The 17,738-nt window shown below is 41.4% G+C and overlaps 1 protein-coding gene across 1 annotated transcript in view; it reads left to right on the top strand.

Annotated features, from left to right (window-relative positions):
• TRPM3 (transient receptor potential cation channel subfamily M member 3) overlaps positions 1-17,738 on the top strand; it is a 1,363,437-nt gene that overhangs the window by 1,234,754 nt on the left and 110,945 nt on the right. Inside the window, exon 17 of the mRNA XM_085633017.1 lies at positions 9,180-9,347. Coding sequence (XP_085489143.1) covers positions 9,180-9,347 — 168 coding nt within the window. The remainder of the gene's footprint in view (positions 1-9,179; positions 9,348-17,738) is intronic.

The following is a 17,738-nucleotide window of genomic DNA, read 5'->3' as shown; positions in this document are numbered from 1 at the left end:
CCTTGGGGGTCAGTTTCTGCTCCTGGGCCCCTCTGTCACTTTCCCAAGCTGCCCAAAAGTTAATTACAGCAGGCACAGGGTGGCTTCAAGAGGAAGAGAAATGGAAGAACAGGTGGAGAAAGTAGGGAGAAAGCAATCAAAGGAAGAAGAGTGAGGAGAGAAGGAGAGTGAGAGAATGGATGGATAGTTATTAATAAAAATAATTATTTTATATCTTCACCTGGTAAAATATTAAAGTGATGGCTGAAAGTTATATTTTTTATTTTGTATCAAAGCATGTAATATATCAATAAAATATTAACACAAGCTTCAAAAAGTGAATTCTTTCTGCAACGCTAACAGAAAAAGGTACCAGCAAGATGATTTACCAACATTCATTTCCTAACATTGGTGCTATTCAGACATAATATTTCCAATTAATGTCTAACATCTAGAGTCATCAAGTGGCAGATTGCATTTCTGTCAGTCCCTTTGAGTGCATTTCAGTTGCATGCAGCAATACCTTTATGCATCCAGAAAGGACCTACTTATCCATTGAATGGATTATGTGGCTGATTGCACATTTCCTGTTTGATCTAGTTTTGGCTCATACTTTGCGTTTCTATTCAGTTTCGTCCTAGGCACATAGGCCACAGTTGATCAAATCTAGATTCTCCATTTGGAAGAGGATCTTGGTAATACATGCAGATGGCATATACACAGTCACTGGACTTGGATTGAGACTGTAAGGAATTACGTAATTTCTGTTGTGGTCTCCTCATTTTTCAGTTTGATTTTTGCTGAATTATGACTCTGAAAACTATGCTGCTACTAAACAGTGGGCAAGCTTGTGTGTTTCCCCTAAAATAGGCACTGTGGATTGGCTTCACTCCATTAGTTATTTAACTGTTCTATGAGGCCACAGTAAGTGGCACAAGAATTGCACAGAAGGCATGGAAGTTCAATGTCATACGTGGACTACATTGTGTGGCTACGGCGCTTGAGTAAATATTATAAAATCATATGGGTTCAGTGAGAAGCTTTGCGTTGTTGCGGATCTGCAGTTTAAAAGCACTGCAAAAATACAGGCCCATAAAAAGTGACTGTGTCATGGCGAAAAAGCTTTTTCTTTCAAATATTTTAGCTAAATTAACCTTAACCTGTGCCTTTAAACCCACAAGGCTGAGTGCTTACTATATAAAAATGTGGCTTGCTGAACATTGGGAATAGCATGTCCTCACTGTGAACAATTATTCAAAAAGCAGTTTTCACTGTGTAGGTAAAGCTACATCCCACTGGGTGAAGAAAACCAGGTTTGCCCCACCCAGGGCTTTTTGCCATGCTGAAATCTGGTGCAGCTGGACATTAAGGTCTACTGCATAGTTCAGCCCTGCCCAACTGACACATCAAGCCTTGCCCCACCGCCGGTGGAGCAGACGTTTTTGCCCACCCTAATTTTGAGCTCATTTTGCTCCTTGTGGCAAGTCCTAGTCTCTCAGGGCAAGCCACTTGACCCCAAATTGCACAGTTTGGGGGGAGCTGGATTAACTGGTTCCCTGCCCTAGCCTTTTTCCTTTCTCTGCCCTCCCCAGGACCCATGGGCTCCAGGCCATCTTGCAGGACAGCTGAGGAGGGTGTGGAGCCCAGATTTCTCTCAACAGGTCCTCGGGGAGAATAAAGAAACCAGTACCTCTGGCCCTTGAGAGACCCATCTAGTCCTGGATGTCAGCTACAGTCAAAGTCCTTAGTCCATCAGGGTCATCAGAAGCCTTCACCTTCCAGCTGTCAATGGTGTTGCTGCCGTTGCTATTCATGCCCAGGATTTGGCTTTCCTTTACTCCCTTGTGCAGGGGTTTATGTGCATGGGCAGACGTTTCTAGATGCCAGACACCTCTGGTCGATCATAGGATGCCACATCATCCCTCAACCCCTGCCCCAACCCTCTTGCAGAGCACTCTGGGACAAACCAAGATGGTAGAATCCTTATTCCCCTGGTGAGAACTCCCTTGTGCCCGCCCAGAGGTGTGGCTGTGATAATGGGCAAACCCTGCCTTGTCGTGACGCCAAACCTGTTGTTGGGCAGCTTCGCCCCACAAGGGGTTTGGAGCCAGGTTGGCTAGTGGGACAGAGCAAAAGAGCAGTCCCAGGTGTCAGCTACATTTATGTGTGACAGAGGAGCCCACTTTAAAGTTAATCAAGTTCATAGACAGAGCCACCAGACCATTCTTTAAAGGACGGAAACTCCCTCCATACACACAGGTCGCTTTATACACTGTCTGGGAGCAATACTCATCTCACAACAGAGGAGCCATCAGCAGTCATGTGACACTGAACACTGGCATAAAGGCCCATTGGTTTTAGCCTGGAAAATGACAACGTTCTAAAAGTGTATTTCCAAAATAGTACATTAACATCCAACTTGTCTAATAAGTTGGATATTAAATTACTAATAAACCAAGTACTTTAATTATTTCTCTAGCTGAGATCAATTCAATGTATCATTTAATAAATGTAAAAATGTGGCCCAGTCTTTCTCTATGAAAGCAGCAGGTCTTGCTACAGTGAAATTACCTTTTGGAGATATTTCTCTGCAAGAAAGTGTTCAACATTAATTTTGACATGTACAACTTATAAATATCATGCAACCTACTTTTATGAACAATAAGACCTATTCAAGATAACGTATTAATATTTAAAAGAAAGGTTAGGCCTGGCGTAAGGGGTTATTTTGACAGGTCATATTTGCAGTTTAAGGCTGATTCAGGCATGTTAGCCTTGTGCAGCTACCAGGCTGCACATGACAATAGTCTCTTATGTGCAGCCTGCAGATTTGCACACACGTGTGTGCATACATGTTCATGTGAACCAATAAAGTGCCCCTTAGCCAAACTGTGTCACAGAGTCCTTATTTTAAAAGGCGGCCACTGGTGTTAAATGTGTGCAGTCAAATGTAACTACCAAGAGTGAGACTCGAGTAGTCAGACTCACTCAAAGTAAAGGTCCATAACCCAGGTAATCAAAATCAAAACATCCCTGCAGACTAAATGGAAGGAACCCATTTGCAGTACCCATATTTACTATTAATTATATAGGCCCTCAAATGCTGAACACAAGACCGGTGTGACCTGCTAGGCTTACCAGAACTCCATTCTTTTTAGGTTGACCTGAAACCATGCTTCAGTCCTTGTGAATTACAAGCTGAATATTAACATAAGCCCTTTACTTTTTCTGGATGCTTTTAGGCTTGAAGCATTAACATTTTCACATCTCCCGTTCCCCCCACCTGAATTTGATCACCTTGGTGTCTTCTTGCTCATTAGCTTTTTCTCTATTTTTTAAATTGGTTTGGCAATCTTTTGGTGTTGTTTTCTTGACTTCAACTTTGTTGATAGGGATTTACTTAACATAAATTTATCTGGGGCTTGTACCGTAGATTCCAGTGGTTGAGCAAAGTTTCACAAAGAACTGGGTTGAGACCTCTCACAAGTGTGTCAATTACTTTGGTAAGGTATCCTGCTTGTAAAATGAATAACCCACTGTCTGACAATGTTTATAATCACAATACAAATAAAGACATAAATGGAAGGCTGAGTAAATGCTGCGTAAACATCACTCCTCACCTATGGTTTAATACCCAAAACCACTCCCTTAGGCCATCAGACAGGACAGCCAATTCCTGCGACTCCTTCTTTCATACATTGATGGTTAATTCATAGATATGTGCTACTGCACCACAGAATCAATTGCAGCAGGTTTGGATTTTCTTCATCCATTCATTTCTTTTCCCATTTTAATTTCCATTTTCATAGTTTGATATAGGGACCTCTGCTATCACTGAAAGCCCTCTCTCTCACCATGTCTCCAAGATGGGTGGCAATGGTCTCCAGTCCCCAGCTTCCTCAAGAAGGATCCAGGGTATAGCTTGATTTTCTGGTTAAAGTCTCTACAAAATGGGCAAATGTACTTTATTACACAAGTCTCAAACTATATTGTTAGAGAGAGCAGTTTGTTTAGGATTGTTTGTTATGATACAACTTGTCTATTTATACTTGACCTGTCACCTCTAGACCACCAGTCCTTAACAGTTGTATGACGGAGACACGGATGGCTAAATCACGCGTGCCTCTACCCCGCAGCTGGAACCACGAATGCGTCTCAACCAGGCATTCCTTTTCCACGCATGCCTTTACCACGGAATTTCAGTGTGAAGGCATGATTGGTAAGGGGGTATGCGTGGTTAAGATCGCCATTACCTCAACCCCCTGCCCTATGCCCTGACATTCTATCCCCCTACCTCGCCCCCGCCCTGAGGCCTAAAACCTGCCCTGCCCAGCCCTTATAACTACCCCTTCCACTCCTGCTGCTCTGAGGCCTAAAACCCTGCCCGTACCATAAACTATAACTCCCTGAGCCCTAAAACCAGCCCCACTCCTAAAAACCCCCAAACACCGCACCAGCACTTAAAACTACCCTGGTCCCCACCCCCTGTCCTGAGTCCTAAAACCCTGCCCCCTTCCCAAAAGTACCCCAACCCCCACGTCCTGAGCCCTAAAAGCTACCCACCCCTAAAAACTACCCTCCCAACCCAGCCCTAGCCCCACTTACATGTTCGCGTCCGGAGCTTCCTGTTCCGACGCTTCCTCCTCTTCTCCCCATCCATCCTGAGCACTAGACCACTATCTGCCTTAACCAGCCTTTGCGTGGTTAAGGTAGATGCGTGGTTCAGGCTAGCATGGTTATGCTTGCATTGGAATGGCACAAGTGGCTCTGCCTGCGTTGTAAATACCTTTTCACGTCCCTAACAGCCCTGTCTTTCCTTCTCCTTTCACCTACAATACTACCAGCAATGTAATTCCATATTTCCACTGGAAGCACCACCCACTTGAAGGAGAATGGGAGCAGGCAGCAGTTATTTTTCATAGATCAGCTAAGATCTTTACAGCAGACTCTGCCAGACTTCCAAAAATAGCAGCATTTGTTTTTCATCTAGTATCTTAGTGCTAGGTTTGCCAACACTTACACATTTACACAAGAGAATTATCAACACATGGAGAACACCAATTAGTACAATGGATTCTTCAAGAACTCACACAAACCATTGCTGGGTAGAGAGCCAGCCAGGACCACAATTACACTTATTTATTATCTCTGAACTTAACAAAATACCACATTGTTCTTTCACAAAGACCTTCCTTACTCTCATAGCTAGCATCTGAGTAACCTTTCTCAAAGGGTGCTTCTCTGATTCTGTTTAGATATAGCATTGACAATGAACGCACTGAATGGATCCATTGGGTGTAGTATCTCTTTTCTTTCATGTATGGGTACCTTCGCATCTTCCTTTGCAGCTGTATGGACCAACTCTCCTGTTGGGCAATTACCAGCTGGTACAATGGCTTTTCTATTGACCTCACTGTAGGTCCAGGGAAGTCCCTGGTGTTTAATCCATTGTTAAGACACACTACTGATTGCGAAACTACATGAATTATGAAGTTAAACATGGAATGGCAAATCTGCCCTTTTGACAATGAGCAGACACACATCTCCAAATATTAGACTTTAGTGCAGTATCATTCTTACATTATCTTATTCAGAACTACTGTCACCTTCATGTAGAAGATAGAAAACAGCAATAGATGATCCCTAATACATTCCACAAGCTCACACGCATCAAAACTGAGTCTATCTCTTCATCCAGCCTGGAACTTGTAAACTAATGGATAAAATGTAAGCAACCCATTGAGTCTGGATTGCAAAAGGTATGGATGAATATCCTATTTGCTGGTGGATCCAAGGAATATATGTCATTATAATGCATGCGTTACATCGCATGCGATTACAACGCGGTCGTTACAACAACTGCGTTGTTACATCGCATATGATTACATCGCAAGTCGTTACAACGACTTGTTGTAGGGGGGGCGCTGTACTTAGGAAGAGTATAATTTACTATCCCTACTCCAGTTTGTGCAACAGCAGGGAAGGTGTTGGATTGTAAATCCAACACCTTCTACCCCCTACAGCAAGTAGTGGTAACGACTTGCGATGTAACGCATGCGAAGTAAACGAAGTCTCCCGGATCCAAGCCACCCCGTCAGATATCCCGGTCCCAGCAATGATGCAAATTTTGGAACAGAATGCACTTTCAAGCCATTTGTAAACCTTGCTCAAAACCGGCAAATTGGACAAGTTGATTTAACAGGCAATTCAACTGCCGGTCCTCCCATCAGGAAAATCATATTTATTGGTCTTTGCCACTTTCTTCTGGTTACAAGGCCGTGAGAGCTGCACTTCATTCCCCAGAGCCCACTGAGCTCTTCGTACATCTAAGTCCACCGGCCTATGGACAGAGAAGCCAGGTTTAACTTTGACCTTCACTAAAGCCCCAGTACCAGTGCGAGTGATGTTGCTAATGATATCCATTTTTATGTGATACTGTGATGTCATTAGACCATTTGAGATAGCACCTGGGACCTTATGTGTGACCTTTATGAGCAGTGAATTGTTGGAGGGTTATAACTGTTTTGCTCACTGTAACTGAGCAAACTCTCATGTATTTAAGTTTTGTAATAATTATTTTTTCGACTTCCTAGATTGCTCTAATGCTGGATGATCTTATCACTTCTCAGCAGAGTCATTTATGAAGGTAATCTGTGGTAGGCAGGCTGTATTGCCTACTACTCTCACCCATCACTCAGTCTGCAAATAATCAGTGTAATGGCCTTTTCAGTTTAATTACATCCTCCGCTAGGAACAACATTAAAGGTGTTATAAAAGTTTTAAACTATCATGGTGGACTCCAGTGAGTTGTGATGCAGGGGACACTGGCAGGGAGTGGGTTAACAGAAGTGTCACTGAAATGGAAAAGGCAGCTTCTTAAAATTGAATAGGCCAAGATTGAGGCAAGGCAGTGATGCAACAGTATAGCTTGGGCAATGGGAACACAGAAGAAAAGCTGGTCAGCTGCATGGTGGGGAATGGATACCAAGGGGGCCCTGAAGAAAAGAGAAGAGTGGAGGCACTGGGACTCTTAGCGAAGACCTCGGTGGCACAGATGCAGACTGAGAATTAAATGGGGCAGGTGTAGGGACCACTGATGGGAGCAGTCAAAAGAGAGGGCCAGGTAGTGTGACATGAGATGCAGTAAGTCAGTGGCTGCCCCAGGTGAGATGGTGTTGGAAAGGGAGATTTTACAAGGTATCTACTGCCACTTTGTTCCCCTTATGCTAGTTTTACAATACAGTGGATTTGATAAGCCAAAGATGACTGCATTGAACCCTGTGCTGTTGATTTTACTTAGATCTCTCTCCCTACAAGCAACATTCATCTCTGATCAATCTGACAGCCTATGAATAAAGAAAGATATATGGCTTTTTACTATGTTTGGCGAGTAACTATGTCGTGCAATTCCTTGTTTGGACTCTGGTTACAACAAAGGTCGGTTGGGCCAGTGTATTGAATCCATGTACATATTTGTTTATTCATTAAAATTCCAGTGATAGTGAAATTATGAACCCTTTGACTTCTGTTCACATCACAGGGTTGACCCCTTCTCGTAGGTACAGGAAACCTACAGAAAAAGCAAGGATTATAAAAATAGCAAATAAACTGTTCTCTTAGAGCTATGTGTAACTTCAGATGTTGCCACTGCTATTATGATAATTGAAAATGAGGTAAAGTCAGTGTTGGATGTACCAAAGGGCAAGCCAGGGATAGCAGCTTTTAGACCCGGGTACCGCTTATTGACCTCAGAAATTTAGCATGAAGCATAATGATCATGCCTTGAATGGCTGAAAAGTAGAATTTGCAATGATGTAGATAAGATTCTAGTAAGTTAGCATCAGAAGCATTATTGAGATTCACTTGCCTAGAGACAATATAGGTGGATACAATTCAAGGTGGCATGTTTTTTCACCTTTTAGGACAATATAATCATCTAAGTGCTTTGTCCCTTCATCTCATAAATTAAAGAATGCCTTGTGCATTATGCTTGTTATTGTATCTTTGCCATACACTCATATGTGTCCTCACCTTCAGTGTAAACATATCCCAATACAATGTGTGGTGGGTTTTTCCAAAATAGTTTTCTACTTTCTGCTGTTACCACATCCCTACCACGTTTTTTTAGGAAAATCAAGCATAGTGTGACACTATAGACTCATCTAACTCCATTTTCCATCACTATTGAGCCTGTTATGACTTCGTAATAGTTGGCCCGGTCTTACCAGACAAATTTCAACACACACAACTGTCTGCGCAAGCTGCTGTGTTCCCAACCGACAAGTTTGAATATACATAGAAGATAAATAAACTTGACTTCTCACACACATGGTTCCACACAGTTTTCTGCAGTGATGTAGTCTGTGACTAAAACAAATATGAAAAACATAAATTATTAATTCCTGATATAGGAGAATTTATGAATGTTGGCCACCTGTATGAAAATGTCTACAATACTTTAACAACATTTCAGTCTGAATTGAATGCTATAACATTACTTTCTTAACCAAAGTATATTTTATGTAGAGAAATCAAGGTATGGGTTGCTTTCCTATACTTGCTTGAGGAGCTTTGTCCAGCAACATGAACTAGTTGTTGTTTCATCGAGTTGTAAGTTGCTCATTTGTATAGCTCTTTTTTAATTAATAGAATGTCCGTGTGGGTCAAAGGAGGTAAGCCTAAGCCAATAGGCACATCCTACCTTGAATGCTAGCTTTTCATTTTCTAGTTTGGGGTACATTTCTACCAAGGGTCAGATTTTTCATGATTTGAGTTTATATTCATTACAACAAGTGGAACTTGCAAAAGACAATTTGGAGAGAAACATCAACCAAATGCAGCTGTGAAATTAATATTTAATAAATGTTTAGAATTAAATTAAATAAACAAGTAATTGAAGACCATAATTTAGGCAACAACATACTAAAACTGGTGTTAGCACTAATCATGAATGATGTCTCAAAACTCTGAACTGCTATATTGGAAGATAATGTGTTGTATCAGTGGGAGTCTGTTTCTTGACAACCTGTTCTAAGAATGGAGGGGGTTGGGAGGCTTTTATGGCCAGGCTGAATGGGATTGGGATCCTGAACACAATTTATCATGTCTGTATTGTTCATTTCTAACAACCAGTGTCTGAATTATATTTGCTAGATGTTCTATTATTAGATAATTTGCTGTTATCATTATTATTGGTTTAGGTAATTCTAGGAATTCTACTTCCTCCTTCAATCCTCAGCCTAGAGTTCAAAAACAAAGACGAGATGCCTTACATGTCACAAGCCAATGAGATGGATCTGCAAGAAAGGGAAACTGAAGAACCAGAAAAGCCAGTGAAGGAAAAGGAGGATGATGATATGGAGCTAACGGTAAGAATAACAAGCTACAACAACACTAAAATATGGAATACAAACTCCCCCTCAGTGTGCTCAGGGGGACTTTGTATTTGATTATTTTCCCCTCAATTGGGAAGATTTATTGTGGTTGAAGTGGTAACCAACCTTTTCTCCCTTAGATGCACCAGATATTTGGATGTTTGTTGACACACTGAACATTTATATTTGTTGAGCGCCTGAGAATATATTTCCTGGTTACCATAACATTTGAGAACTAAAAATGGAGTTTAGAGAAGTTACAATATTACAGCACATTCTGTGCTATATGGTAATGTCTGTATTCACTAGACATCAAAAGAAACCTCTTTGTGTCCAATAATCTTGACTATATAGTCTATCTTCTCTACGCATACAGACTGGTGAAGAGCATGTTCATCATTTGGCACAACCCCATTATATAGCACTCATCATATCACGTAACAAAAACATGCATCCAGGTTAGATACCTAACCACTGCATTGAAAGGTAAGTGTGGGTGGATGAAAGAGTACTAATTATATACTTACCTCCCAAGATAAATATAAATGGAGATATGAATAGTATTGTTATGTGTGGCCCTCATAGAGATCCATTAGCAAGAATAAGTCGATTCTAAATCCAGAAAGTCACTGCTATGATATAGCAATGGTTGGTACCAAAACTTGTTAACCACTGTTGCTACGTCATAAATGAATTCCCGGTGCTCTGGCTGGGCTCTCTGGGAGTATGTCAGAGCAGCGTTGGAAGGAGAGGGAAGGGAAGGCACAGAGAGTAGGGGGGCAGCCAAGTATTTCTTTTGTTTTGAAGAGGCTATTTTATGTATGGCTCCTCCATTACTCCCCTACTACTGCATAGCAGTTGAAAGCAGAGGCAGCTGATTTTGGCGGCCATGCATAACATAAAATTATAGATGAGTAAAAGGTGAATTACGGGAATGTTTTTCACCTCTGGGTTCTGAGTGACATCCTAGATAACTCGAGCTTCACCCTCATTGCCTGTTTGATGTCACTCTGAACCTCTTGATGAAAAACAGCCCCGTAATTCACTGTTACCTATCTATAATTCCATTGATATACTTACCTTGTGATGTTCTGTAAACAATATTATTGGAGGTCGGGATTATCAATATATTGGCATATAACCATGCTTTATAGTCTCTGCTCAAACAAAAAATAAAAATACTAGAAAGTGTTAGTGTATTTCGGAAGCAGCTACTGCCTTGTTTTTAACACAGTTCCTCACAATTACTGGACTTGAAGTTCTCTCTATGCATATAATGCAACAAAACACATCAATGCCTTTGATAACGTTTATGAAAAATCATTTTTTAAAATTATTTTATTAGCAGACTATGATACAAAATTACGGATTTTATCAAAAACTATATGTAGAGGAGATGGGTATTGGTTGATGTTTGAAGTTACATGTGTTTCAATATGTAGTGTCTATGACAACAATTTTGAAATTTGTACAAGGAATAAGAAGAACTCCAAGGCTACAAATAGTGTGGTGGCAATGCAATGAAACTCATACCTGAAGGGGCTCATAAAACTTAAAGGGAAGGGCAGTTTAAAACAACACTTTTCTACACAGGGAGTGGTGAGGTTCTGGAATCGAGTACCAGACGAAACATTCCAAGCAGCAAGAATGGTGGACTACTCACATTTAGATACAGTAAGTACTTCGAGAACCCTGAGTGTGTTGGAAGGTTGGCCAGTAAGGGGGTGTAATTCCCTTCCCAGTGTATGTCATGGTTAATGAAATTCCTCCACCCCCATACATGTCATTGTTAATCAAATTCCTCCAATCTACAAATTTCCCAATGCAGTTTCCAGAGACAACCCATATTGAAGACCTCAAGCCCGATAACTCCAATCTTGTGCAACTCTAGGTTGGTGAGTTGCAAAATGAGAAAACATAATAAGAAATTGGAGGAATTTCAATAAAAGACACCAGAAGAAGAGGGTGTTGAGAATAGGAAATAGATTGAGCACATAGATAAAGAGAAAAAGGGGCACAGATAAAAGGTACCAGGGCATAGGTAGTGGTAAATGTATACTACTGTATGGTGGGGTAGAGGTAATAGTGTGTAGATAGAAGTAGCGGTTCTTGGCTAGAGGCTGTGATAGGGGTATTTGGGTTTATGCTAGGGTAGAAATAGGAATATCAGTCATAGGTTATAGGTGGAGTAGTTTTACTAGCATTCCAGCATGGGCAAAAGTACTAGAGTATTTTGATAGGCCGAAGTACTGTAGTATAGAAGGTGCATTAGGGTATATGTAGAGTTAGACACACTAGGCTAAGGGCAGGTATAAAGCACGTCTGATATAGTTATATGTAGCTCTAATAGGATATAGATAGGGGAAGTGGGAAATGGTAAAAGAAAAAATAGGGAGAAAGGTGGATGAACTTCTCATGGTACAAAAAAGGGATTATGAAAGAAAGACAGAAAAGAAAGAGCGTGGGATCTTCTACTTCATAAAGAAGACAACAAGTTGATAGACAGTGAAGAAAATGAATCAAAGGGTTCCTGGAAAAAATGAGTGCAGGAAACATTTTGGACCTGAAGGGCATCCAGCAGGATGGATTCAACATCCTGGAAACTATGGGGCATATCTACAACGCGACGATAGAAAATTATCGCCGCTTTTGCGGCCGTTTTCGGCCAAAAAGCGGCGATAATTTTATCGCGTAATTAGCAAGCTCACGCTGACGCGTGAAACCTTGCGTTAGCGCAGGAATGTCGCTAAGCGTCATTTCTCCTATCATCAAGCCCCACGCCATGAAGCATAGCGGCAAGAAAAGTAGCGATAACCCCTGCTATCGCTACTTTCCTTACGCCTGCTTCAGGACTGACTTAGCCATGATATCCTATGGAAGGTGGATATCATGGCTACGTTTGTGAGGCCCTGTCAACAAGCTAACGCCACATTTCATGAGATTATCGCTGTGTCTCCAGCGATAATCTCATGTTAGGCAGTTAGCGCTAGGATTTTTGTCGCTTAGCTAGCCGGCAATAATTATCCTAGCGCTAAGTGCGCTTAGCGATAATTATCGCCGGTTGTTGCTGACATGCCCCTATCTTCATTATGAAAAATTTGAGTTAACTGATTCACGTAGAAGGTTTCTCCAGAACATTTTTGTTTAAGAATTTTTGTTTCCAAAATCACATGCAGCTGTTCTGAGAATCAATATTCCTGTTCAGTCTTATGGGTTATCAGGCTGTAGGTTACTCTACTTTCCATGCACATGCCTATCCCAATATAAGATCCTAAATATGCTCCATTTGATAAATACTAAATATATTCTACCAATGCTGATTCAGTGGATGTGACTCTCTCTGGGAACAATACATAGGGAACAAATGAGATCAAGGAGGAAAACTTGTGACGTAGCCGTTGGTGGTACATGCTCCATTTGTATTTAGTTATTTTGATTAATATGCATGATTCTGTGTAACTCATTCTGTGACCTCTGTGATGTGTTAAGGAAATTTCAAAGATGTATTTGCTGACTAACTTTGTGTGCCTGTTCTAATGATAGTAAATGCATAAGTTTATCAGGAAAGACTAGGAATGTGGTCACAACCTATCTGTGAAAGTTCTTTTGTTCAAAAACCTTTATCCACAGCAATTCAGACAATTACAGAGGTTCAGCCTTTCCCTGTTACCAAACCTTTGGGTACAAACACATTTCTGAGTTGGAAAAGATATGTTAGCTACTTTCTCACATGACTTTCAAATATCTACCACTTATCCTTTCCATCAGAATTTCAAAATGGCCACCTACATATTTGCATCAATTTTGAGCACAAAGGAAAACCCCTGCTGTTTTGTGCTCACAGAATGTATTGCTATGTTTAGTACCCTTGTATTTATTGGTAATCTTCATTACTATGAGTAGAGCCTTCCTTGTCAAATTCAATGATTCTGATCTCCTTTTGATTGGCATCCTATTTTTTGCTTGGTGCCTACAGAATGTGGTGTTAGCAGGAGAGGATGTTATTACCAAGAGGGGAGAACGAAGCTTTAAAAAAGTTATTTTATACAAAGGGCAAGCGTATTGCTTGTCTCCAAGGTGAGTACTCACCACATGTGTTAATACTATGATGCTGAAGACAAACGAGGTGGTAATGCAGCTCCTTTGTCAAAGTCACCTGGCAAGAAACATGACCATATTTCCCCTGTGTTGGAAAGATCCACAGGCTTCAAGCTGTATATCCATGGCGGTATAATTGACTCAACACAATTTGATTCACACAGTACTTTTTATTATTTTTGTTTATTTATTTGCGGACTATAGTAGTTATGTGCTATACAAACACAAAAGTAAATTTTCTTTAATGATAGTTTCTGAAACCAAACAGAGTGTAAAGATGTTTTAAATCCAATTCAGTCTGAAAAATAGATTTTATGACAGACCCCTCCTTAAGCACACCAGCAGTTGCCTTTTACTAGGAACACCGGAGAGCCTCCTCAGTAATCTGGTATCTGTCTTATCATGATTCCACAGTTCATTAATACTTTACAAGCATTTGCACCAAAACTGACTGAAAATGAAAAATATCATAAGCATTGCACAATGAGAGCATGGCAAGAAAGAAAGGACGAGAATGAAATGCATAAGGAGAAGTTGTTCAGAAACTTCCAAGCAGTAATTAGACTGCAAAAATTGAAAAATAAGAAGGATTGCACAATGACTGTGTGGCACAAAGACCACCTCCTTGCTTTAACAACATTGAACTGTGGGCCAAAGATAAGACTAAAGAGATCAGAATTCCAGGGTAGTCGCACAGGTTTGCCTAGTAAAAGTCCTGTAGTGCTGAAAGAGAGTACTGCCATAACATGTTCCATCAAGACAAATGGGCAGCAGATGAAGTTGCCTCCCCCCAAGAATTAGTCCACAGTTCCTTTCAATGGCAAATGTCACTTCTGTCCACTGGTCACGTCAGTGCACCCCGACATCACCTATCCATTGCACTAGTAACAACGTATTTCCAATATATCAAGTAGTTCTTCTTTTGTCACCATTCCTCCTGAGTAGGCATATGGTCTTCATAAGTTTTAATAATTGTCATGGTTACTAAGGAACTTAATCATTTCTGTAGTGGGAGGGACATGTGTGGCAGAAGAGATTGAACGATACAAGGACATATTGATATCTGATTGAGTAGGCTCTCCACAATATTGTTCAGAGCTTTAAATAGGGTTGTTGAACATGATAGCTATGGGGATTCGGAGCATTTATCCTCCCGTAAGCATAATACTAGTTCACGTCTACTACAGACAGCTCACGGTCTCCCAAGCAGTCCTTGTGCCTCAGGGATAATATAGAAACATCCAACGCTTTTCACATTTCAACAATGTTGGACTCTGATTACAGAGAGGCTTTCCCAGAACTCAGCCTGTATTACAAACACAGGGCCAGGTGTTTCTTCCTTCTGATATTTACCAGGTATTACTTCTCATTATCAGATGTAAATCATGTAGTATATTAAAAGACAGAGTTTAGTTTCAGCAAGAAGGTTTGTTCTTACATCTGTCTATGAACTAACAATAAACTAACATGAATGTACCTTATCATGCATTTATGCACCTCCAATGACCCAATGGGAATGAATTGTAAAAGCCTGTAATGAATGTGGTTCAGACCCATTTCTGAATAACAGTGTCCCAGGGATCTAGATATCTCAAAGAGGCACCATGGCATTAAATGAAAAGACACATTGAGGTGTTGTGTGCATAAATGCATATCATAAAGTACCATGGGGCATTTGGCCAAGCAGATTTGCTAAATGCTCTTCTTATGTTCATTATTTGTGTGCGTGTGCGTTAATTAATGGAAATGGCAACAGGTTGCTCTCCTTCTCGATGGCAACAGCAGGAACCGTAAAGACTGGAGCAAAATCTTCTGAGTGAAAATGTATTTAGCATACATGTCTATTCTATATATTGCCAAAGAAGTGGGTCATCTATTTAATCTGCCCACTTCTTTTTTCAGGGTCATTCAGATTTACTAAGAACAGAAACAAGTTCCATAAATCAGACATAAATGTTAATATTCTAATGTAAATATTGTTTATGTAATAAATGGGAGATTTAAATTTCCTGTGAATGCCTGCATTTTACATTCTCACTAATAGTGAGCTATAACTTCAAACTGCACCTATATTATTATGAATCTCTAGTGATAGTATATTATAGGTTACTAGTAGTAATGCAAAGCCAACATCCCTTACCAGCAGCAGACAATGCGTGCCTTTCCTCAGTTATCGTGAGGATAGATGACATAGGAATGCTCAAGGCCTTCTTTGTACTACCGACTTTGGGGTGAAAACACTTCCCCAGTATTTTGTTCTGGCACACAAGCACAGTTCACCGTGATTCTTGAAATCCCTGAGGCAAGAAGGCTCCCACATTTCTCTTTTCTTTTCAGCAGCATCCAGGACTCTCTGCCAGCAAAAGTTAGAAATGCAACACCTATTTGTCTTTTTTTTTATAACTATTTGTGAAATTAGGGAAAGGAGACAACTGGTCAAGGGAAGAAAACAGTCAGGGGCTTATTTACAAACCCAATGTGCTGCTGGTGCGTCACTTTTTGTGACGCACCAGCGGCACAGTGTGCCTGCCCATATTTACACGCTCATGTAGTCACCCTGCGTGATTTTTTATGACCTTGTAAATATGGGCCTCTTGGAAAGTGGATTATTGGTAGGGGCAAATGTAGGTCTGCCACTGGCAATAAGGCCACTAACACATGATAGGACTCAGCATAGGTCTTAGAAAATTATTCCTATGCTCAACCCTTGGTAGCTTGGCTGCGAGCAGGCAGGCTGAACTTCAAAGACAGGTATGTAAAGCTTTTAAAAACACCTATTCAGTGAATAATTAAGACACAACACATAATAAAAATCCAACACCAATTTATAAAAATAGGAAATATTTTTATCTTTAAATGACACCAAAACGCCAAAAATCCAATGTAGGGAACCGGAGATATGAATTTTCTAAGATTTAGCATTATATAGCACTTAGAAACATATAGCACCTTATTGGGATATCTGGTCGCGATAGACCGGCTCAAACTCAAAGTTTCAGGCTGACCGCGATGGAGCCCTGAGTGGCTACCACTCGCGGTAGGTTCCGGTCACAGTTTTTACCTTCGGACTTAGAAACTTTTCTGGAGCTTTTCTTCCCGGGGTCCCTCGAAGCTCTCAGCCAGTCCAGATTCGGTGAGGGTTCGCCGGATAGCCTTGCGATGAGCTCCCAGTCAAAGTCCAACCTCAGGACCATTTCAGCAGGGCAAACCTAGGATCCAGGCCAACACGCAGTTGAAGGCAGGCTGCTTGTTTTCGCGGTTGCTCATTGTCACCTTTTTTTTGTTCGGACTTTGAAACTTTTACAGAGCTTTTTCTCGCGGGGTCCCTCGAAGCTCTTCACCAGGCCGGATTCGGTGAGGGTTCGCCGGCCTTGGATTTCTTCAAATCCCGGTCAAACTCTGGAAATTGGACCTACTGAGCTTTTAGTGGGAGGAACCTGGATGGCTTGGTCGGCTCGCGGTCGAAGGCAGGTGGCTTGGCTGGCCAGGTTGAGTCGGTTCCTCTATGGGGCTTTATTTCAAAGTTGCTCCAAAGTTCTCCAAACTTCTTGAACTTCTTCCTGAAGTTCCTCAAGGGATCCCAAAGTGTCTCAAACTCACTCCAAGGGTCTGGAAGCTCCAAGATGGTCCTTGAAAGTTGAGGACTTCAGTTTCCACAATCCACTTGGACAAAACCCTTACAAATCCACTGGTGTTCTCCAGGTTGAGTATCCTTGGTGGTAATGGTCCAGGTGAGCTCTGTTAACCTGTAGCTTGCAGGGAGTCCACTCTTTAGTTCTTTTGCAGCAAGGTAATCCACAGGGCTGTAGTTTTAGGTGGTGCAGTCTTCAGAGGACAGGCCTTAGAACTTCGCACCCCAACTTCTCAGTATGGCTACGTCTTGCTTCCTTAAGTTTCAAGCAGCAGCTCTGCCCCTCTCAATTACTTATTCCAAGTTCTCTGGGTCAATCATGAGGTCACTGCTCGCCAATGGGAGCAGGGCAACTCCCCAAGAATATGACGACATCCTGTAGAGTGTGGCATTATGTTGTCTCAGAGTGCACCAAATCCCCCAAATTCATAATGGCTGATTTTCCAGCAGGGAGGTAAAAGCTGGCTAAACACGCCCCTAGGATAGCTTACTTTCCATAAACACTCCCCCTTGCATCTGTGCATTTCTTCCATAAGCCTAGCTCTGGCTGAGGTGAAAAGTTAAGAGTTGTAAATTGCACTAAGGCCTCCTCTTCTCTTTAAAGACCATGGTATACGACTACTCCCCCTGCTCTGGCATTCCAGTGTAGCAGCACA

The sequence above is a fragment of the Triturus cristatus genome, chromosome 2_1 (assembly GCF_964204655.1).
Source record: "Triturus cristatus chromosome 2_1, aTriCri1.1, whole genome shotgun sequence".
Lineage (NCBI taxonomy): Eukaryota > Metazoa > Chordata > Amphibia > Caudata > Salamandridae > Triturus > Triturus cristatus.
This window is presented reverse-complemented; position numbering and strand designations above follow the sequence as displayed.